Consider the following 25,449-nt stretch of genomic DNA (forward strand, 5'->3'; position numbering starts at 1 on the left):
GTTTCATGGACGACAATGTCCATCGCACAAACCTTGTTCAGCAGTGGTTCGGCGAGCATGACTGCGACTTCCATCGTCTTGCCTGGCCACCACAAAACCTGAATCTGAATCCCATGAAGAATGTATGGGACATGTTAAAAAATAGATCCGGAACCAGAGTCTTCTTCCGTCAAATCTGAGCCAGTTAAATGACTGTCTGGTGTTCTGCTGGTACGTTGTAGACGTAGATGCAATCGAACACCTTATGGGATTTATGCCATACTTCACATGTGCTTCAATTCGGGATAAACGATGTCCAACACGGTATTAAATAGAAGTCTATTATTCAGTGGTTGGTATGTTTAGATTAAAAATCTTTTATATATTATATAAAATCACGACTATCAGTATATTTAGAAAGGAAACTGAAATAAATACGAAATAATTGATTTTTCAATGTGTTTAATAAATGATTTAGTAATTTCAATAAAACTCTTTACCCATTCTTTGAAGGGACGAAAAAAGATGTCTGTGTTAGATCTGGGACGTGGCGCAAGAGTAAGAAATTTGCAGTCTGGATAACTAAAGGGGTAAATGAAGTCGACAACATGTTTTCTTTCCTCTGTCTCAATGATGCCCACAAAGATATCCAACTCCTTTAAAAAAAATTATTTAAATAAATTAATTTACTTCAAAAACCTTCAAACTATCTGAAATCAATTTGAAATCAAGCGATTAGTCATACCATAACACTCACTTCTTTCATCAGCATTCCAATGACTCCAGAATAAGTTCCATTTTCATTTTTTGATCCATACGAACTATCCTTTATATCAACTATTCTTAATCTGTAACCAATAAGATTATATCACATTTGGATATTTCATATTTTCATAGGAAAATTTCATGAAATATCAAAGATAGTTATTTCATGATTTCTCATGAATCTTTCTTGTTTGATAATGGATATGACTGGTGTAGTGCTTGGGACACTTTGCGCTTTAAATTGTTTTAGTTTTAATATTGGAATACTTCCGTTTAGAACATGTGCATCCACTTGAAGGAAAGTAGTATAAAACTATTCGGGAAACACTGAAGTTAACTGAGTAGCATAGCTGAAGTATATGAGTTCATTGTATCGTACTGGATTGCAAACATTCCAGTGCAATTATTTGCTGATTTGTGTAGAAAAACCTCTGTTTGATTAGGAGTTGAATAATCCATGTATGCATATTAACATATTTGGTATGGAAAAGCCTCCATATCAAACATGTTACTCTTTTAAAAGCCACTAGACTCACAATGTGCAATGAAAATCACCTACCACCTAATTAGTGATGTTATTAATCATTTGAAATTAATTACAGAACCAATTTAGGTAAAAGACACATAACTTTTTACTGTGTACGTTTATTATTGGTAACAGAACATGTCTTAGAAGTATCACTACCTTGTATTTTTTATATGAATCCCTCCCACTAAAAATTAGTGGTCTCCAGCCTAGTTGGCCAAACCCCGACTGATTAACGTATTTGCTCTCCAACCAACAGGCTGCAGGTTTGAATTCCGTCGTGAGCATAGATGTTTGTGGTTGTCTCGAGAAGGGAGATGAATTTCATCGACGGGTGTGAGACCACCGCTTCTCTTATTCGAAAAAAGCGCCATCTTTGATTTCTAGAGCAAGGTTTCTGGACTGTCTCAAAAAAATAAATAAAAATAGAAGAAATATATAAAAGTTAATTAAAAAGTACAAAAAATTCATATCCCACTCACGATACAAATGTAAAAAAAATATAAAAAAATTTATATATTTTTATAAAATATATAAAATGTATATGTTTTATAAAAATATATAAAAAATGAAACCCTTCCTCATTGAACGTTTTGTTGTGCCTTCAATAACCGGGAAATTATAGTATACCAGTAGACAAAAATGGTTTGGCATCTAAATTGTATTTCAATGGGCTTGTACTGTATTAAGATTCATAATTAAATCAGTCATTCATCATCATCATCATCAACAGCCATGGGTCCAATGGCAGTAGACAATACATCTTGATATGATTCTTCCACTGCATTCTATTTTGTGCAAGATGACTCAGTTTGTGTATAGAGTTTCCGCACCATTTGACGATGTCATCGCCCCATTCTCTGTTTGGTCTTCCTCTTTTGTTCTTTCTTTCAATTATTCCAAACAGCAACGATTTTAGTTTTCTCTCATCATTCATTCTAGATATATAGCCAAATAGATGTAGTTTCCTTTTGATTATTTTCTGGATCAGGTTTTCTTTTGGTTGTATTTGTCTGTAGATTTCCTCATTGTTTACTTTCTGTCCAGCTTATTCACTAGATCTTTCTATAGCACTTCCTCTCAAATGCCAATATCCTCCTTTCAGATTCTCTCAGGAGTACCCAGGCCTCGCATCCATAACGCATGCTGCTGAAGATACAGGTTTCTACAATGCGCAGTTTAGTTTGCATCTTTATAGCTCGGCTCTTCCACATTTTGTCCATGGCTTTTAAAATAGTTGTTGCTCTGGCTATTCTAATTTTTAACTCTTTTTTGGAGTCCAAGTCATGCGTCATGTGGCATCCAAGATATGTGAAGTGTTCCACATTTTCCAGTTGAAATCTGTCTATCGTAACTCCTGTTGTCCGAATATCATTGTTTTAGTTTTTTCAAAGTTGACATTTAGTCCATATCTTTTCCCCTCTTTATAGTATTTGCAATGTCTGTTCCAGCCTTGCTGCCTCTTCTTTAATCAGGACGATGTCATCTGCAAAGCAAAGGTAATTTATTCTCATGCCATTTATTGAATTGCCTCCACATTCTTCTTTAATGTTATCTAGCGTTCTTCCCAGATGTGTGATGAAGATGATTGGTGATATTGGGTCTCCTTGTCTTGTGCCTTGACTAGTGGCAAACGGATCTCTAGTCTCACCTGCTATCGTGATTTTTGCGTGTGCTTGGCTGTTTATATCTTTCAGCAGGCAGATCAATTTATTGTCCACACCATAGGATTCCAAGACAGCCCATGTTATATTTTGGTCAATATTATCAAATACTTTTTGGAAGTCCACGAAATAGCAATATATATTTTTGTTCTTTCTTGAGCTTTCTCTGCTATTAGTCTTAGTGCGAGTACTTGTTGCACTGTACTTCGATCTTGTCGAAATCCGGCTTGCTCATCCGGAAGATGTGCCTCCATATGCCTCTTCAGGCGCTGTGTTAGTATTTTCATCAGCTTTGCCAAGATGACTTATTAATGTAACAGTTCTGTAATTGGTGCATTCTAAAGCACTGCCTTTCTTATGAAGAACAACCAAGACCGATTTTTTCCACTCTTTGGGGGCATACCCTGATCTCCATATTTCATTAAATGTGTACGTTTTTCTTTTGCAACTGATTCTCCTCCATATTTTAGCATCTCGCCTATTATGTTGTCATTTCCAGGACTCTTGTTGTTCTTGAGATGTTTTATAGCCTTATTCACCTCCTCTTTTAAGATGTCATTTTCAAAGATCTCTGCTGGTGGAGAGATTGCTTTTAATTTTTTGATTACTTCAGTTGCAGTATCATTTAGTTGATGTTTATATAGTTCGCTGCAATATCTTGTCCATCTGTGTATGATTTTTGTCTTGTCCATCAATACTTTACCATTTTCATCTTTGACTGCTGCTGATCTTGTTTGCCACTTCCTATTGACATTACTGAGACGTTTGTAGACCTCTCTAGTTTTGTGTTCCCCATGGTACTGTTCAATGTCTTTGCACTGGTACTCTAACCATTTGGCTTTATCAGATCTTGCTTCTTTCCGTACTTCATTGCATTTTTGACGGTATAACTCATCTACTGCCTCTGAATTATCTCTTTTAAGTTTCAGTTCTCTTTTCTCTTGTACCAATTTTAGAGTTTCCTGAGTTATCCATTTCTTGTTGATCTTTTCTCTTTCAGGAATTACTTCCTCTACTGCTTTTTTAGCACTGTAGTCAGTCGTTCTGCTCGTGTATTTATATTCTGTTTTTCGCTTGTGGTCGTAAGCTTAGTTTCCAATATGTTCTGATACGCTGTTCTTAGCCTGTCCTCATTTAATTTTGAGATGTCTCTTGCTTTTTGGAACTTTCCTTTGTACTTCTGTTTCAGTTTTAATCTTATATTCGCAATCACTAAACTGTGGTCAGGATCAATATCAGCTCATTGGAATGATCTGCACTGTTGAACTGAGGTTCTCCATTTTTGGGCTATTAATATCAGGTCGATCATATTCCTGTGTTTGCCATCGAAGGAGCGCCACATCCATTTACGACAATCTTTTTGTTGGAATTTGGTATTGCAAATCGTCAGGTTGTTATCCGTGGCAAATTCCAGAAGCATCTCTCCACGTTCATTTCTTTCTCCATATCCAATTTTCCCATAGTCTTTTCCCATCCTGTGTTATTTTCCCCAATCTTTGCATTCCAGTCTCCTCCAATGATGAGTATATCCTGCTTTGGCACCTCATCAATTACTAGTTGTAGATCCCTGTAAAATTTCTCAATGTTTTCATCTGCACTCTCTGCAGTGGGCGTATATATTTGAATGGTTGTGATATTAAATGGTTGGACACTGAATCTTGCAACCATTATTCTTTCACTAACTAGTTTGTATCCTATCATTGCCTGACAGGCCTTGTTACTTAACAGGAAACTTACGCCTGCTTCATGCTTACTTTCATTTCCTGACCAGAGAACTTTTCCACCATTTGATTCTCTTGACAATGTCCATCTCATTTCTGAAATACCCAATATATCAGATCTGGATTTCTACATTTCTTCTTGAAGCAATTGCAATTTTCCAGTTGCCCAGAGTGTATGGACATTCCATGTGCCAATTGATATTCTATCCTTTACAGGCCTGAGGTTGATTTTTTGTCTTTGTTTTCAGTAACTGATTTTTCGATCCAGCCCTGATTACTCGATTGGGGACGCGGACCTTGTTTGACCGGGCGACGTTCGAGCTGGCATGAGTCTTTTTTCTTGTACTTTGGCATCAGATTATTGCTTACTCATTATCTAATAATTTGCTAGAGCAGTGGTTCTTAATAGGTAGTTCCCCCCCCTGGGAGCACTATGAACGCTGAGGATGGCTAATAAGCGTTATAATACTACTAATATAATAAAAGCAAAAAATTCTATTTAATCTAGCATTCCTATTGATATTGTATGTTTGGCAACACTTTTCAAATTTTTTCGCTACTTATTTTTTAGAATTTTTACATTGAAAGTTAAGTAATTGGGCTACTTTTTGGTCTGAATGTTCTACATTGAAAATAATTAATTTGAGCTTTTTTAGCAGAATCCACATGTATAAGCTTTATCTGCTACTTTTCCTAACGTCTATCTAACAACTCTGGTTTGCATCTAGCCCGTGGTATCTTGTGGCGCACTTCGTTGATATTGTGTAGCACTGCAGTCCATTAAAATGAGTGAAAAAAGAAAGTATCGTCAATATACAAGTGAATATTGAAAATATGGAGTTATTTCGTCTATAAATAATGAGCAGTTACCAATGTGTGAAGAAACTTTTTCAAACGAAGGAATGAAGCCTTCAAGAATGAGTGAGCATGATGTTATTAAAGTGGTGAATAAAATTAAAACCCAGTCATTGAATACCCGTATTTTTCTGGAACTTTGCCATGAAAACGAAGAAGAATTTGAGTGTCCATTGCTTCACAATGATGTTAGATAGCTCTCAAATATAAACTGTCTGCGACTCTTTAATGATCTCTACGAAACTATTTTGGAATTTCTTAATTCCCGTGATGAGAACACGTGTAATGTTCTAAAATAGGAAAAGGATGACATCGCATACCGTTCCGATATTTTCCTATAGATACAGATTTGGATTATTATTGTTACACTGAAAGAAGACTTGATGATAAGATTCACAGATTTTGATGAGCTTAAAATACCCAATTGAGTCATAAATCCGTTTTTTTATGCCACTTCTGTTCATCCAAATTTGTGTGAAGAATTTATTGATTAAAAGTGATTCTGAAGCTCAAGTACAATTTCAACAGCGTGGGTATGAACGATTCTGGCCAAACATGCAATGCAAGTGTCCTCAGCTTTGCCAAGATATAAAATTACTGCTCATTGCTTTTCCTTCTTCATGTTTGTGGAGAAAGGATTCAGCATCGTGTTATAGTTGTTAGCTAAGCAGCGAAATAGATTGCAAATAAGAGAGTTGACATGTTTGTCGAACATTGACCCTGATATTGAAAAATTAGCAGGATCTCATCAGGCTCACGGTAGCCATTAATGATTGCCTCATTAAATACAGTAAGTTTACATCTTTTTTTGAGTAAAAATTAATTTGTATCAAAGTCATTAATTTTTAATTAACTACCAGTTCATATATGTTGATGATAATTTAGTTTTGCCTAATAATAAATAATTATGTTATTGAGTCATCAACCTAGTGTAAAATTGAGCATGGGGGGAGGGGGAAGGCAGTACAAATAGTTGAAAGGGGACGCTAGACAAAAAAAAGGTTTAAGAACCACTGATCTAAAGTCACTTTCGCAGTTGAGTACGATCAAATATTGTACAGGGTGATCCAAAAGTCGCGCACATCAAAGTTGAAGCCGAGCTGCATCGAAATGTTTCAATTCTAATTATTCGTTTCGCCTATAGATGGCATCCTAGGACTATTGGTATGACTATACGACGATAGACTGCTCTCCGATACCCGCTACGTAATAAAATCACAAGACTTGGTGAGTGGTGCTAAGGCTCTAAATAGAAGGTACGCTTACACGCGCCATCTGGGATCCAGAGTCGCCCACAGTCGCATTTGTTCGAGCTCTTGATTTGTTTTTTTTTTAGAATTATTTACTCGATTGCATAATTATTAAACTAATTCATTTTATCACTAGGTTTATAATTCTCGTTCCAAAGTCTAGAACAATTTGTTGGCTTTTATTCATCCAGCACTACGACAATTCTGTAGCCATATTGCCCTGATATCTTGGAAATCGATAGACACTAAATCCTTTAGAATGCATGCTTGTACAATTTGGAGCAGAACAACCCCCCCCCCATTTCGCTATAAATCAGGAAAATCAAGAGCTCAAACGAATACGACCGTGGGTGACTGTCGATCCAATATGGCGGCAAGTTGGCTTACCTTCTATTTAGAGCCTTACGCGGTGCAAAAACATCACCGGAAGTGACGTCACATGACGATCGAAGCGCCTCCAAGCGTAAATACTATGAATGAATGCGCCGCTACGCTGAAGACTAGAAATCATTCCCCGACAAATTTGGAAAACATCGAATTTCAAAAAGGGAAAAAAGACAAATGATATCCAAAAAAAAATACCACATAATCACTGCAAACATCTCGACGAAACGACAGTCTTTCTACGACGCTTGTATTTGTCCATAACAAATAATTTGCAATCTACGAACCGTTTTCATCAAAATATTATTATTATTATGTGACACCTCCAGGGAGTCCAAAGACTCATCGAGGGAGGTGTGGCAACAGGATCGAACGATTGAATCCCTTCCAACTACTAACGGCGCTCAAACTTGCTTAACTTTTTGCGAGCCATTAGTAGCAGAGGCTCTGCCAAACTGTTATATATACAGGGTGTTCGGGATAAATTTGACAGTTTCGTAAGGAAAAAGAAAATCTTCTTTGTATCTATTAAATTTAATGAATTGACAAAAAAAACATTACAGGCAGAGTTAATTACAATACTATCAACAAGATTTACTCAAAATAACCACCATTAGCATCGATCACAGCTTCAATTCTGCTTCGGAACCTCGAACAAGCTGATGCTACAGTCTCCCTGGGAAGGGCCGCAAAAACTGTTTTAATTTTATCCATTAACTGGGCTTTTGTATTACTGGAAGTGCGATTGGTGTCTTTTTCAACTGCGCTCCATACAAAATAATCCATGGGGTTAAGGTCTGGGGAGTTTGGAGGCCACACATTTGGACTGGTGAAGTCGTAGAAATTTTCAGACAACCATTTTTGACTTTTCCCAGAGGTGTGGCAAGGGGCCGAATCCTGCTGCCATACATACGGCCTACCATTGGCTACCCTTGTTATCCAGGGCTTGACTACAGTTAGCAACTCCACGAACAAAGCCCGAATTCCAATGCCAGGGTTCTTCAACACCTGTTCCTGCAGATTTGCGAGGAATTCTGCTGTACGAACGCAATCAGATCGTCTGCTAGGGATCTTTCTTCTTGCTACATCCTCGTAGTCACCATTGCAAGTCTCTAGTTCATGCCTGATTGTTTTTACTGTATTCAGGGAGCATTGAGCAGCAGTCGTAATATCCTTATTTTGATGGCGGGCACGAATCATCATGATACAAGTTATTCTCTTCCATGATTCAGGGAAGCTATCCATCCTTTCTGACATCTTGTATGTGAATGAAGAAGGGTCCAAACTTTTAAATGAAGAGAAGTGTGTGTTAATACATGTAACTTACGGAAAAATATAATTAATTATAAATATGTCAAATTTATCCCGAACACCCTGTATATATATATTAAATTTTTCTTTTCCATTTCAATGATCAATTATTCAATGCAACAAGCAATGTCGGATTTCCCGTGATGTGGAAATATCAGCTGTTATTTCTTCCAAATTACATGGAATGCCAACTTAATGTACCATGATGGCTATAAAACTGAGCAGAAAGATTTCGGCTTATATAGATGTGGGTGACACAAAGACTGACATTGGTTTCGAAACCACAAAACTAATTCAAGAAAATAAAACACAGCTGACGTCAAATGAATCCAAATCACCAAATCTGTAAAGATAGTGGTGTTTGGTACTTGCTGGCCGCTTTTCTGGGATTTTTTTTTAATGGTGTTGGTCAGGTTATCTCTCGAGGGCCGCGCCGTGGGCAACTTGCTTAAGTGACTGCGGTACACGACGTGTTGCAACATTCACTTCAAAGTGTCTTAGAAAACTCTCTGCACAGACAAGTATGTCATGGCAGTACTTGGGAGCCGACAACCAATTAAAGCTTCGTCCGTACCTTATTCACTCAGGTCAGGAATTGATGCGATTTTTTGAAGTTTTTTTTTTTTTTTTTTTTGGTGACAGACTGATTTCTAAATGACATTGGCCCTCAAAGGCTTCAAATTTGTCACCTCCAGATTTCTTATGAAATGCAAGGTGTATAAAATTAATCCTCATAAAATTGATGAATGAAGCGAACATCACTGAGACCATCAAAGCAATCAGTAATTCCATGTTTCAAAGAGTTCCCTCCAATTTGGTAAAAATATCACTTGCATGCGTTCAAGAACGAGGCATCCATTGTGAACATTTGCTTTAGTAATGTTATTTATTTATTTTTCATTTGTAAAGATCAGGTTATAAATTTGTTTGCAGCAATTTAGTTCTATAGACCATCCTGTACTGCTTGCATATTTCATTTAATTGTAGTTAACATTAGTGTGCAAATAAACTGCTTTTTCGCCGGTAAAAGTTAAAATATTTGTTAAAAATAATCATATTAGAAGAGACTACTTACTGTAGATTAAGTCTGGCACCAAATGTTCTTAAAATTAGTTCGGCATAGTCATCTCCCAATTGTTCTCGATTTGAAAAATCAGACGTCCCTCGCTGGAAAACATTATATGATGTGTATAAATAAAATACTGGTTAGTAATGTACCTATTAAAATGGATAAGTGCTTTAAGTAATTTAAGGTTAACTTTTTTGTAAGAAGATAGCATTTTAATTTTTGAACCCCACAAAAACACGATAAGATAATTAAATTTTATACAGATATTAGAAGATACCACGTTGTCTGACTCATTCTTCTAATTGTCCATCTTGATTCTGGATATATTTTCCCATATGAAGTCAGTGTATATTATGTTGCATTTATTCCACTGGCAATGTTGCTTGACTTGTGGGATTTACCCCACAAAACTGGCAAATCCTCTCCGGCTGAGAAAATCCCTCTCACCGCTGCATGATAGCAACTAACTCTAGCAAATGTATTGATCACGAGTTCTTAACCAGTTTTTGATGCTTTTTGTTTAATATTTTGATAATTATTAATGTGAAATCTAAGTAAATAACTCTTTAAGGAACCAAATAAATAAAGTCACTTGGAGCTCAATCCGGACAACTGGATGTGGCACAACTGTCCAACCTAATTTAAAAGTTTACGGATAATCTGGTGAGCGGTATACAATGTAGAATGACTTGTAGAATGTAAAATGATTTGCATCATTTGTGTTCTCTAATAGTCTGAGATTAAAACTCTAATAGTTTTTGATTGATTTCTATGGGCTAGCTTTCGCCGGATTTGACAAGAAATTCGATTGTGATCCAGCGTCGCACATGGACATCAATCAAGTATTGTTAAAAGGCACTCAAGCTATAAGCTTCTGATAGTACATAGAAAGCTAATTGAAAAATAGATGTTTATAAATAAATATTGGGATGCTCCTGTTTTAGACTGAAACATATTGATATGTATATGATGCTTTACTTGTGGAATACAGTCAGTTGCGCATGCAGAACTTATAGATTTTGAATGCGGTGCTATCATAGCATGTCCATCCGTTCGCAGCATTGAGAAAAGACAGCACAACTCAAAATCAACTATGGACAACGTTAATAGCTAACGAAAATGAGACTTGCCTCAGCGCCAAAAACTGCAGAGTGACAACAAGGGATGCTTGGAAGTGATTTCGGAAATGATCACAAGAATTCCACGATGGATTTTAGTTTAGTAGGATACTAAATTCAGAAGTCGCATGATTTCGGTTTCTAAGGAATGGCGGCAGCAGCATATAAGCCGAATAACAACAATGGCGAGAAATATCTGTTTCCCAAACTATGGTATGCGAATTCCCCAAGGGTACATGAAAGGTCTTTAGGGATTACGAAGCATTTTTTAATTTTATATTTTTGTCCATATTGCCGCAAATAAGTGCATGTCTATTCTCCACTATTTTACAATAAATAAAAAAAATCTAAAAGATGTTTTAAACAAAATTTGAACTTAGGTGTTCCTACTCTAAAAAGGGATAAGAAGTACTGAAAATTTTGGGAAACATTGCTCTAGAACAGTTTTGAAGTTGGTGAAATGGAGCGATGAATGACGAGAAGCTTCATCCTTTGTTCCATTTGGCTGAATTGTAGATGCCTGCAGAATGCCTTAATCCCTGAGAGCATTAAGACAAAGGTGAAGTTTGGTGGAAAGTATAATTGTGTGAAGCTGTTTCTCCTCAGACCTTAACTTGAAGCATGTAGAAGGATGAACTCCGGATAAAACCGTAAACAAATTGAAAATCAGAAAAAAGGGAAAACATTTAGTCTAATTTTTTTAAATCCGATTTATATTATTAATCGCTATAAGCGTTTGCATAATATGAAATTTTGATATGAGTGCCTGCATCAAAATTTCATTATACAGTATTTCTGAAAACTTATAAAGCTACTGATATCATGCACGAATTATTCAATGTAACTTACAAGTTTCGATGACACTTTTGCCGTTGATCCTTTGTAATTCTCGAATAGAGGCTTTTTGAACACCCACTGGAAGACTTGGCAGGAATTTTCGTCTTTAATTGAACAACTTCCCTTCTTCGTTATAGAAATGGATCCATTAGGATAACTGAACGCCGAACTTATTTCAAGAATTTCACGTTGTGGAATCTAGAAATTAATACGTTAGTATTAATCATAAAAAATTAGTATCAGTTAGAACGATATTCGCATGCCGTTCTAATTGATAATGTCCCTATTAGGGAACTATTAGTATTAAGGAAAATCAGTGATAATTTACAGAGAGAGAGAGAGAGAGAGAGAGAGAGAGAGAACGGTATTGAGGCAGAACTCTAGAATGAAATCATCTTGTATGATCCTTAAAATCGCAGCTAAGAAAAAAAAATCAGCTAACGCCTTTTATTCCCGTATAGCGAGTGGGCGAGGCCGTTTTAGCCCTATCTAACTTTTGGAGACTCAGTGGACAGTTCAATCTCCACCCGTAGCCAATCAGAGATAACTTGCCCAATGCCATCACTAATTAAGCGGCACGCAGTGAAGAAGCTGCTAAACATCTTGTGGTCCCTAACCCTAGCACAATATATTTAATGTTTAAAATAGTGTGGGTTCTACGGTCCATTTTCTGGAATTTACGGGCCGAAAAACTCGACTTTTCTAGAGAAAAAACACGCTTGCCGTGCCAGAGGTCGACTAACTCGGGAACCGATCCAAAAATGCTTTTAAAAATTTCCTCTAGTCGATGAACAGCAATGTTTCTTCGTGCGGTCAAGCGCCGTCATGTGCATACGCCACATCCACTGAGCTACACAGGCTCTTTGATATTTACTGTTACTGACTCGAAAGCAAATACAGAACCAATGAAAACATTGTGGTCCCATCTAAAATCACAAATGAAATCCATTATGCATATTTAGTCACCAGAAAAATCAACAAAGGGACGTTAGCATCCAACAAGACTAAGAACATTTCTAGTATCTCCCAGAAGAAAGTCCTGAATAGCACTCAGTTCTCCAAGCCATACAAAGACACAATTTTTTTTTCCTCTCTGGTAAAAAACTACTAGGCAGCAGACTACATCTTAGCAATTATACTACAAGATTGCAGCAACACAGAAGATTCAAATAAAATCACTTCTGAAATACAGTACTACAAGAATGCATACAGTTTTAGAGGAACATCCCTTCATGCCACTCATGAAATACTGAAAGAAACAGAAAGAATTTCCGCAACAGATCGAAACCACTTAGAAAAACCAATCACTTTAGATGAACTCAAAACTACATGCACATCCTCACCAAAGAACAAATCGCCTGGCCTTGATGGACTCACAACATAGTTTTTTCAAGTCCTGTATCAACTCAGACCACTTCTTAAAACACTGCAAGAAGCTTACCTGAATGGGTTCCCTCAATCCGTCACGACCTCAGTATCAATCGTGCTACTTGTCACTCATAAAAGAAGGGGGATCACACAGACACCTCACTAATCAATGCAGATTGCAAAATCATTTCCAAAGTTATTGCAAACTGACTGAAGCCAACACTGCCTGAAGTTCGTGACCGACATCAAACTTATTCTGTTCAACCTCCATCTAATAAGAGATCTCATCCACATCGCAAACAGCCAATATGAAAACCTAGCACTCGTCAGCCTTGATCAAGAGAAGGCTTTCGACAGAGTAGAGCACGAGTACCTTTATGAAGTCCTAAAGGCATTCGGTTATGATCCTCTCATAATTGAAACAGTCCAATTGCTATACAGATATGCACTCTTCTGTTTATAAATGAACAACAGACTCATCCTCACTTTGCCATATTCTTGAGGGATTAAGCAAGGATGTCCTCTCTCTGGACAATTATACACACTGGCCATAGAACCTTTCTTTAAAAGAGTACACGACACCGTGATCTCCAAACGAACCAGCATACCAGAACCACATATAACAATAAGCCTATTAGCATATGTTGATGACATCACCGTAATAATCCCTAATGACGAAGAAACGACAGTAACCGATGAAGCTCACAGATTATATGCACAAGCCCCAGGGGCCAAATTAAATCTGCAAAACCCACTGGCTTGTGGTGAAGCAGATGGAAGGCTAGAAATGATTCTCCGATTGAAATGCACCTGGTCAAATGAAGGACAAACATATTTAGGCGTACACATTGGCAACACCAAAATATATAATACACGGAACTGGAAACAACCACGCAATGGCTTTAAACAGATGCTAGGAAAATGGAGCAAGATACGTACAACGTCTTCACTTAGAGGAAAAGTCCTAATCATCAATGCTGTGGCATACCCTTAAATTATTAACATCCCCTGAAGACTTTCACCATCACATCAGATGGTGTGGTTAGCATATCCGCTCTCCAGCCAAAAGGCTGCGGGTTCGAATCCCGCCATGGTCATGGATGTTTGTAAAAAATACTAGTGGTGGTGGTCGGCGGTAGATGGCGTTTGGAGTAGGTGCCCTCCCTAGAATAAGTCTTTGGACTCCCTGGAGGTGAAATGTAATAATAATAATAAAATAATAATATATATATATATATATATATATATATGGGAATAAATTTTTAACTTGGGTATATTGTATATTAGGATAACCAAGCAATTTTATATGCTTGGTTATTTTAGCACCTAATCCCAAGTATGCAAACAATTAAGTTTGCGCCTGAAACAAAGTTCAAGTCTAAAGATGGTACAACACCAGGGCAACTCATTGTAAAGGTGGGTAAAGCTTTGATCACTATTCTTAGTATTTTCCCATAATGTAAAGCACATCTCACTAGAAGATGTATACTGCAATGCATTATGGGTGGGGTCACTACCCAGACCGGTTTCAACCTATTTTGAGGTCTCCTCAGTGAGTAGCTAGACCCTAAATACCAAGGTTTTAGTAATACAAAGCCTTATCAACTTTACCTATATAAGTTGCAACAAGGTGTATTAAGTTTTAATAAAAATCTCTGGAGGAGATATTGATGGGAATAAATTTTTAACTTGGGTATATTGTATATTAGGATAACCAAGCAATTTTATATGCTTGGTTATTTTAGCACCTAATCCCAAGTATGCAAACAATTAAGTTTGCATACTTAATTGTTTGCATACTTAGGTGCTAAAATAACCAAGCATATAAAATTGCTTGGTTATCCTAATATACAATATAGTTATCTTAATATACAATATTAAGTACTCCCTAATTGTTTCCTGGCTTTGTGCAATTCCTAAAATTAAACACAATAATGTAATGCTTCATTGTAAACATTGTATCACACTCATGTTAATAGAACGGGTGTGCGGTCACAAATACGAACACCTTTGGGGTAGGGAAAATGATTGATATCGACTCGTAGGGATCGATGTGGGTATCCAAGGGATTGATAAATGTCTAGGGGTCAAAAGGGGGGAAATAACACCTAAAACGATTTTGAGTACCACCTAGTAAAAACATTCAACGCAATGTGTAATTTTTTTTTAAGTTCTAGTGTTCATAATAGCGGCCCCTGGTAGTAAGAAGTGTCGTCAGTATTTGCAAGAGCATTTAATATTTTAATATTTAATTTAATAATTGTAAGTAAATTTTTAATGGTCTTTATAAATTTATTAAAGTATTCTTTAAATGTCTTTAAATATTCTTATCGAGAAGCAGTATGAAGTAAATGGGTGAAAGAATTCTTATTTTTAAATTGAGAAATTTATTATTAATAACATCTATTCATTTATTTAACATGATGGGGGATCAAGGATTCCATGGTTTAAAACGTTTTCCTCCCCCCTGCTTTAAACAGACGTGCAGATGGCGCAGCAGGTCAAATTCTTAATGTTCTAGTGCTGTTAAACCACGGAGCCATGGGTGTGGCTGAGACAACAGCACCCAGAAATTGGTGGCTGTGATTGGTTATTGTGTAAACCTATCCAATTGAACGTTGCATTTGTCATGAGTTGCTGTTTTTGTTTTCTGATTTTCCTTTATTTCGCGTGATGTAGGAGACCAATATATACAATGAGTTTTCTATAAATAATTTATAACTTTTTTGTCCATATTTAGGAAATAATGTTGACGAGCCACGGGGATAGAGCTTTCGCGGATGATGTGATTATAGTCGGATGAAGTTGGAACTTGTGTATAAATAAGTAAAACGAGTTATTTTAGCCTGTCTTGGGTTCAATCCGGAAATATAATAATTTTCCAAGTGATTGCTTTTCCAATTTTTCTGTGCGTATTCTATGGGTGTATTTAAAAATCGTAACAAAATTCAAATTATCCTTATCTCACTCCAGTATATGCCAATGATAACACAGTCCAACACAATTTTTGCTGACTTTTATATGAGACTTGTTTTTTACTAATTTGGGTGCGCTGATTTCACATATCAAACCCATTTTTCTCTATCACGTCAGGTTTTTCCTCTATGGCATTTTCTTTTTGCTAATGTGTAAGTTTTTGATAGTTTTAAGGAGGCAGTACTATTTAGAGGATCAAAAAAATGATTTTTTAATATTATTTTCTGAAAGTATGTACTTTTAAAAATCTGTTCCTAATTTTTTATCAAGAAATTCGAAAAATTCCTGAAGATATAGCCTATTATTCAAAGCGCCGCGCAGATCAGAATCGGAGCGCTCACCGCTCACACTTGTTAGTAAACGAATAAATGCGTAAGAACCTGCAACGGCACGTACTGGCGCTTTGAATGCGAGAGAGGCCGATAATTAGATACATAACTACTTAACAATATTCATTAAAAATTACAAGAATATTTATAAAAAAAATAACAATTTTACTTACACATGAGTTTCAGGGAATAAATTTTTGTTTGTAGCAATTTCTGCTGTGTGTTCTGTTTTGGCAATCCCTTTGAATACTCCAACAGTAGTCGTCCATCATGTGAGAATTCCATCTTCCTTGGTACCGATCTTCCATAGTTTTTAAGTCTTGATGAAATCTTTCGCCTTGTTCATCGCTTACAGCACCTAAATTCTCAGGAAATCTATCAAGATGACTGTATAGGAAATGAAGTTTTATGCTCATGTTGCAACCAAGGCGCTGGAAATTTTCAAGCATTGTTTCCACTAGATCTTTGTAATTGCACGCTTTTTTTTTTCCAAGAAAATTATTCGCAACCATCGTAAATGAAGTCCAGGCCTCTTTCTCAATTTCGTTCATAGAGTTGATGAAATTTGGGTCTCTCATTAAAGTTCTAATTTGCGGTCCATCAAATACACCGGCTTTAATTTTTCATAACTAAGTCGTGGAAATTTTTCACATATGTATTGGAAACAGTCACCTTGTAAAGCTAAAGCTTTAACATATTTTATCAGATTATAATCTGATCTCGCCCCGAAGAGTAAATCCTTTGTTCATCTCACATGAGCGGCGCGCGCGAAGCATAACTATTGTTCATTTGATCTTTATGCTTTCTGTATTTAAAATCATATTAATTGATAAATTAAAGTATTCAAAGTTATCCTACAATTAATTGCATTGGACCAATTAAGATGAAAGCAGATACTCAATGCACTCTTAAAACTTCACACATTGATAAAAATGCAATCATACCGTCAAATTGACGTGAATTTTGTTGCGTAGGTTGCATAAACCACACGACAGCACACCCAACTTAAATGGGCACGCGACGCCACTGATATCAGTGGAAAAGGTCTAGGGTTGTTTTGTTTGCAGTGATGATGATGCCCGTGTAGGATACAACCTCTCGACCTTTGTTCAAAGGCAGCAAGGTGATGGTTAGCCACCTCTTTCTGTGAAGTTGTTGTGCTGTCTGGTCTTGAGTATCGAAGATAGAAAGTGAAGTTGCTGATCGGATGATTTTCCGACTCAGCAGGAACAGGATTGAGATATTCCTCTTCTGTATGGAGACAACCGCAGGTTCAGGTTGCCGTTTCCCGAGACAAACAGATTAATTTGGTGTTAATGGGACATTCTAAGTAGATATGCCGTACTATTCCAGATCGGAACAGACAGTTAATCGAAAGATCTGCGTTGAAATTAAGCTGAATATTGGAGTCGGTTTTGGTGGCTCGTGTGTGATATGCTAGGTTCCAGTGAAATGGTGTTTGGTTTGGTGGAATGATACGAGATTGTCCAATGAAATGCTTTGGCAGATAGATATAAACATTACACAAAAATTGAATTTCGATAAACCATGCATTTGCGGAACTTGGCTTGGATTGACTAATATTACGTATACGAGTTATCTTAATATTAAATAAAGAGCCCAGTATAATTCAAGGAATACTCACCCAAGTAACAAAGACTGCACTGTTAGGAACTACACGATGCAGTTTATGAAACGAGAAGTTGAATGACGATTTTGTGTAAATCAACCATTTGTCCACTGACATGTTTGTACAGGTTAGTAGCTAAAAATTCAAATGAATGAACGAACCAATTTTAATTTAAAAAATAATGAAATAGTTATACACTCCTATATTTAGAGAAAACTTGAAAAACAATCAGGACAAAGTTTATTTGGAATGTATTAATTATAATTTTTTTTATTTATATTTATTGAATACTTTATTCCAATATGGTTTACATAATGAGGAATTATTAATAGGAAAGTAAGTTATTATGAAAAAATATCATGCGCATTATGTATATTGTATTATGTTATTGATGTACAGCAGTATATCAACAACTCAGTTCTATCTGATAGAATTTAATATGATTTGGGATGACCCAAAATATGCACATTCCATTAAATCTTGGTTTCAATCGGATTATTTCTTTGGCCCGCTGTGTTTTTGTAACTACTACCGAAGAAGCTGAGGCTATGATGCAGTGGATTAGTTCTGTTAATTACGTGTGTTCTTCTAGCAGGTTTGCCACTTTCACGGGATGAAAAACTTGAGTTTTGGAGAGAAAACTCCTACCATCCGCGTATGGGACCGATTAACTCACCTTCGGTTGTAATACTCATATAAACGTTCTTCGCCTACTTGATTTTTGTTCGGCAAAATAATTCCCGATGATTTATTAAAATAAGGAGCCAAAAGGCTTCAATTCGGTGATGCAATGGACGCTTGGACAAAGCTATCGTGTCTTCTATATGGCTCACGCTAGGGCAATTCGTAAATGCTGGCGAGTGTATTCCCATAGGCTCTCTGATCAACTTTTTTACGAAACTTTCATAATTTCTACATTCGGCTTTGAAATAGTGCTGGATTTAATATCCATTTGATTTACATAATTCCAGATGATATTAATAATAATTTTCTGTATCGACAGAACTTAATGATATATTTAGCGACAAATGATAGGATGGAATCTAAGTAGTAGGGGTGGCGGTTCTGACAAGATCAAGATCAAGATAAGATAAGCAATCGTGACGTAATTGGTTGATGACGTCATTGTGTGCATGGCTTCATGGGTGTGGAATGTTTGGAATTTCTCTGTGGGCATATGTGTCACTGGCTTCAGTTGTTGTGTTTTGGTTCGCGTATGGGATTATGGGTGATGGTAGAGATAAGGATTCGTGTTGTGATTGGTGGGACACTTTAAAAAAATGCTTCCGGTGTGCGTGGCTTCATGGGTGTGGAATGTTTGGAATTTCCCTGGTAGCATATGTGGTCACTGGCTTCAGTTCTTGTGTTTTGGTTCGCGTATGGAATTATGGGTGATGGTAGAGATAAGGATTCGTGCTGTGGGTGTGTGTTGTTTTCAGATGTAGATAAGTGACGTCATTTGTTATTTGTAAATATATGTCGTCATTTGTAAATAAGTGACGTTGTTGTTTTGAATGGAAAGGATGATATTAGTGGATAAGAAATCGTGTCGTGATTGGTCGGACACTTTAAACAAGATCAAGATCAAGATTAGATAAGGAATCGTGACGCGAATGTTTGTTGTTAGTTGTAAATAAGTGATGTTATTGTTTTGAATGGTAAGGATGATTTTAGTGGTTAAGTAATCGTGTCGTGATTGGTGGGACACTTCTGACAAGATCAAGATAACATTAGGATTCGTGACGTGAATGTTTGTTGTTATTGAGTTTGGAATGATAATTTAATTTAACTATATTCTATGTCACACAAACATACATTTTTTTTTCTTCTATAGATGGTTGTACTAATTTTCCAATATATTTTGGGTATTTCTTTCCTGTTAAAGTGTGGGAATTCTTAGAGAAAGTCGTGATGTCGTGATGGCACTCGTGTTTCGATCTTTTCTGAATAATTAATTATATACTTAAAGTACCTGTCCTTAAACACACACACACACACACACATACACATTAGACATAAAATATCGCTAATGTGTCCATGTTGATACTCTAATATATACTCAATGATTATTCTTATGGAAAAAAAACTATTCAGTATTAGAATTACGTTTACCAAACAACATGCGATCAGTTATGTTTAAGTTAAAAAAGTACTTACAGCTTTCCAGATGACTCTTCGAAATACGAATATTCCCAAATAGTTCAATTTTATATCCACAACACAACACAAACACAAAATCCACAAAGAATGAAATTTCTGTAAATACTGTAACCTGAACTAGTTACTTCATCCTTTAGATTACGGAGCATAGATGATGAGGTTTCGTCATTGCAATATCACCCAGCGAGCACTTTTCTTCAAAGGGGATGACATGAGTCACATCCGTAAATTGGGGTATTGTTCAAAAGGTAGCATTTCCTCAAGTTTGGATATTTCTCAAATACTTACATATGACTAAGGGATTAGTATCCGCATGTTTGAATGAAAATTATTCGTTCTTCGTTACCGTCGGCATTCATTGGTGTAGTAAATTAATGCTTACATTTAATGTTAATTTAGATTGCTGTTAGAGTATGGAATTCAGACAAGTGAAATTATTATTATTTTTTTTTTCAAATTGATTGGTTATTTTCTGTATTTTACTTTTACAGGTCATAATCTAACAGAATAACTGAGCAGAATTAATAAATATATAAAGTATATGTGAATTTATTTCCAACACTGAATATTTCTCATTAAGTCTTTTCTTAAATTGCCCAACTTGGTGGGAAAGTCTATGTGCCGTTTTGTTTAGGGTAAGTTATTTCCGGTTTCGAATTCCGATTCCATACCGAATTCCGAGTATGGAATTCTGACAAGTGAAATTATTTTTTTTTTTCAAATTGATTCGTTATTTTCTGTATTTTACTTTTACAGGTCATATTCTAACAGAATAAATGAGCAGAATTAATAAATATATAAAGTATATGTGAATTTATTTCCAACACTGAATATTTCTCATTAAGTCTTTTCTTAAATTTGCCCAACTTGGTGGGAAAGTCTATGCGCCGTTTTGTTTAGGGTATGTGTTATTTTCCGGTTTCGAATTCTGATTGCTGTTAGATTATGGAATTCTGATAAGTGAAATTATTATTTTTTTTTCCAAACTGAAAAGAGTTTTCATTATAGGTTACTGTGCCTAACATATATTCACACCACAAAACACACAAAACATAGGAGTTGATAGATATTTCTGTAAATAACCAGAAAAGCTAGTGGACTACTTAATTTACTTTAGTATCCGTTTGGTTCTCTGTATTTATCTTTCCCATGGGTGTCCATCCTTGGTTGGAAAGTCTATGCGCTGTTTTGTTTAGGGTAAGTGTTATTTCCGGTTTTTCGAATTCCGATTGCTGTTAGAGTATGGAATTAAGAAAAGTGAAATTTTTATTATTTTTTTTTCAATTGATTCGTTATTTTCTGTATTTTACTTTTACAGGTCATATTCTAACAGAATAACTGAGCAGAATTAATAAATATATAAAGTATATGAGAATTTATTTTCCAACACTGTATATTTCTGATTAAGTCTTACCTTTTATGGTATCTATCTTATCCGTTCGCCTTTTGCTGTATGTAGGTGAGAAATTGTATGTTTTATTTTGAACTCTTGGTTTCCGTTGGGAAATTACCAATATAACTATTAATTTTACCTTCGATTCCTTGTGCTCTTAACCTATTTCTGTAAGTAGAATTTATTTGTGAATTATTTTCCCACACTGTTAATTTTCATTCATTAATCTTGTTTGTAGATAACGAACAAATAAGTCTTTTAATTCAATGAATCAAAAAAAAATTCTCTGGTTACTTTGTGGCATGAAATTTCACAAAAAAAAAATGTTATCTTCCTTCTTAAATTTGTATAACACATATACGACACCCAATTTGTTCATTTAAATTTACACATTTTATTGAACGAAATATTATTTACAAATTGTATTTACTGAATCTAACAATACAGAAAATAAATAAATTGAAAAATACATCAAAGGTTCTTCCATGGTTGTGGAATTGCCATCGTATGGTTTTGACAATGTGACTCTCATCTGAAAGTTAATTTTTCGTTTGGCATACGTTGGGAATTTCTTACTATAGTAAAATTAAGGGTTGTGTATTTATTTCTTTGAAACCAATAAGTATACTTCAGAGAATTATTAAAAGCACAGAATCTTTCGTTATGCTTCCAAAAGCATTTAAAAGTACACGTTATGTTTTGACGTTTCGGGCATCCAATTTCATTTAAATCAAGAACAGGCCTCCCTATTAACTTTGTTAATGTTTTTGATTTTTTCTTCCTTTGGCAAGTAATATATGATATTTGCATGTTGATTCTATCATCCAATCTCTTAGTTTGTCCAAAGCCAGTGAACCAATTTCCCACTTCAGCTGATGGTTATATTTTATTAACCAAGAATTCTGTTTTTTAACTCTTTCAGGTAATTCTTTCCAACTACAAGGTGATTTTGTCACTGCATATCTTACACTAATTCCATCAGAAATACAAATTTCTTTAGAAAATAAATTTGATCTCTTATTCAACAAAAATTGTACATCAATTATCCCAATGATAACTGAAAATTCGTATTTTTCACCCACTGTCGATTTTTCATACTCGTTTTCCTTCATTCTTCTTCTTCGATTACTTCATACGGCACCACAAATAAATAGTTATTTATTATTATTTCATTGATTATTAGCTCTGATCGTATACATTATGGTAACATTCGTTTACAAAATTCTAAACAATGAGAACCTTTCACAAAGAAACTTTCAAAGAATTTTGGCTCACCCATTATTTTGCATTACCAAATACAAATCACAAAACAGCAGTTGCAGTAGATGAACAATTACCTTAAGTCCAAAGTCACTCGACTCTCTGATATTTTCTTATAGTACTGTTTACACTTACCATCCCCTACCCTGACCGTTCCTTCAAAAATGAACCTTTTGCGCAGATGACTCAACGACATGTTTTCACATGCTGTTGGATATACTGTTGGTGTGTTTTTATCTTACTTTGTGTAGGAAAAGGTAAAATTTGTATATGTGTTATCTGTAGAGTAGAAACATTTTCTCTATGCCAAACTTTAAAGAAGTGTTAAACTCACGTTTTGTTGGTGTAATTAGGTGCTTCTCTCTTTCTCTCTCTCTCTCTCACTCTCTGTAAAAATAACCAAATTCTAACAGTTCGGAGTTTCGATTATGTGAAAGATTTGTTTTCTGATAACTCAAATAATGTCAATAGGTAGCATTAGTCAATTTCTAAAATAATCAATACATGGATTTTCGTTTTCAACACTTTTTTTTCCTCTTCAGGCATTAATTTCACAGTTGTGATTTTTTTTTTAAATAATTAAACAGAATTACATTAAGATATAAAGTTGTGGATTTAAATATCAAGATCTAATCAGAATAACTGAGTAAAAATTCACTGTGGAAAAACACAACAAAAACAGATGATGAGGTTTCGTCATTGCAATATCCCCCAGCGAGCACTTTTCTTCAAAGGGTATGACATGAGTCACATCCATAAATTGGGGTATTGTTCAAAAGGTAGCATTTCCTCAAGTTTGGATATTTCTCAAATACTTACATATGACTAAGGGATTAGTATCCGCATGTTTGAATGAAAATTATTCATTCTTCGTTACCGTCGGCATTCATTGGTGTAGTAAATTAATGCTTACATTTAATGTTAATTTAGATTGCTGTTAGAGTATGGAATTCAGACAAGTGAAATTATTATTTTTTTTTTTTTCAAATTGATTGGTTATTTTCTGTATTTTACTTTTACAGGTCATATTCTAACAGAATAACTGAGCAGAATTAATAAATATATAAAGTATATGTGAATTTATTTCCAACACTGAATATTTCTCATTAAGTCTTTTCTTAAATTGCCCAACTTGGTGGGAAAGTCTATGCGCCGTTTTGTTTAGGGTAAGTGTTATTTCCAGTTTCGAATTCCGATTGCTGTTAGAGTATGGAATTCTGACAAGTGAAATTATTTTGTTTTTTTCAAATTGATTTGTTATTTTCTGTATTTTACTTTTACAGGTCATATTCTAACAGAATAACTGAGCGGAATTAATAAATATATAAAGTATATGTGAATTTATTTCCAACACTGAATATTTCTCATTAAGTCTTTTCTTAAATTTGCCCAACTTGGTGGGAAAGTCTATGCGCCGTTTTGTTTAGGGTATGTGTTATTTCCGGTTTCGAATTCCGATTGCTGTTATATTATGGAATTCTGATAAGTGAAATTATTATTTTTTTTCAAAACTGAAAAGAGTTTTCCTTATAGGTTACTGTGCCTAACATATATTCACACCACAAAACACAAAAAACATAGGAGTTGATAGATATTTCTGTAAATAACCAGAAAAGCTAGTGGACTACTTAATTTACTTTAGCATCCATTTGGTTCTCTGTATTTATCTTTCCCACGTGTGTCCATCCTTGGTTGGAAAGTCTATGCGCTGTTTTGTTTAGGGTAAGTGTTATTTCCGGTTTCGAATTCCGATTGCTGTTAGAGTATGGAATTCAGACAAGTGAATTTTATATTATTTTTTTTCAATTGATTCGTTATTTTCTGTATTTTACTTTTACAGGTCATATTCTAACATAATAACTGAGCAGAATTAATAAATATATAAAGTATATGATAATTTATTTTCCAACAGTGTATATTTCTGATTAAGTCTTACCTTTTACGGTATCTATCTTATCCGGTCGCCTTTTGTTGTTCGTAGGTGAGAAATCCTGTGTTTGTTTTGAACTCTTGGTTTCTGTTGGGAAATTACCAATATAACTATTAATTTTACCTTCGATTCCTTGTGCTCTTAACCTATTTCTGTAAGTAGAATTTATTTGTGAATTATTTTCCCACACTGTTAATTTTCATTCATTAATCTTGTTTGTAGATAACGAACAAATAAGTCTTTTAATTCAATGAATGAAAAAAAAATTCTCTGGTTACTTTGTGGCATGAAATTTCACAAGGAAAAAAAATGTTATCTTCCTTCTTAAATTTGGTATCCAGGAAAGTAAAGTAAAGTAAAATAATGGGTGAGCCACAAAAGTCATTGAAATTTTCTTTCTTCAGGAAAATAGCACGAGACAAAACTCTTCACCTAGCTCTAAAAGGATGGAAACTGATTATTATTTTAGAAGACACGTACATTGTGATGTATTTATACAGGACCACTTGGAAGGAAGTGGTCCGGTATAAATGGAATTTATGCAGGAAGTTGTCTGATATCCTCGGCTACTTGCAAAGAAGAGTTGACTACGAAATGGACCTCGGTGATTGTTATATTCTGAAATGCCAAGATGGGGAACTAATACTTGATGATACAGGAGCTGATGGAAGTAAGGTTTTTTCTATTAGTTGTGAAGAAGCTGAGAGATTTTCAACAAAAATGTACGACATTGATAATCATTTACTATTTTTAGAAACTGAATTACCATCTGTCCGTATAATGGGAAAAATTATCGATCAACATTTAAATTCATCAATGGTAAAATTAGACTTTCAAGATTTTATCCAATTCGATAAAGATTCTTTATTTTGGGACATTTACGAACATTTTACAAAAACTGTTTGTGTATATTTGCTGACAAAA

The 25,449-nt window shown here is 35.1% G+C and overlaps 1 protein-coding gene across 4 annotated transcripts in view; it reads right to left on the reverse strand.

The window, feature by feature from the left end:
* The window catches only part of LOC150103761 (glutamate receptor U1-like), a 70,016-nt gene that overhangs the window by 13,667 nt on the left and 30,900 nt on the right, over positions 1 to 25,449 (reverse strand). For all 4 annotated transcript variants that reach the window (XM_090396758.1, XM_090396757.1, XM_090396759.1 and 1 more), the window contains 5 exons: positions 17,798 to 17,917; positions 11,492 to 11,677; positions 9,531 to 9,622; positions 737 to 827; positions 480 to 635 (listed from right to left, as the gene is read on the reverse strand). In XM_090396758.1, the coding sequence (XP_090252884.1) occupies positions 480 to 635; positions 737 to 827; positions 9,531 to 9,622; positions 11,492 to 11,677; positions 17,798 to 17,917 (645 nt within the window). The remainder of the gene's footprint in view (positions 1 to 479; positions 636 to 736; positions 828 to 9,530; positions 9,623 to 11,491; positions 11,678 to 17,797; positions 17,918 to 25,449) is intronic.

Source organism: Typopeltis vanoorti, chromosome 8, assembly GCF_054136105.1.
Source record: "Typopeltis vanoorti isolate ZY-2024b chromosome 8, IOZ_Tvanoo_1.0, whole genome shotgun sequence".
Lineage (NCBI taxonomy): Eukaryota > Metazoa > Arthropoda > Arachnida > Uropygi > Thelyphonidae > Typopeltis > Typopeltis vanoorti.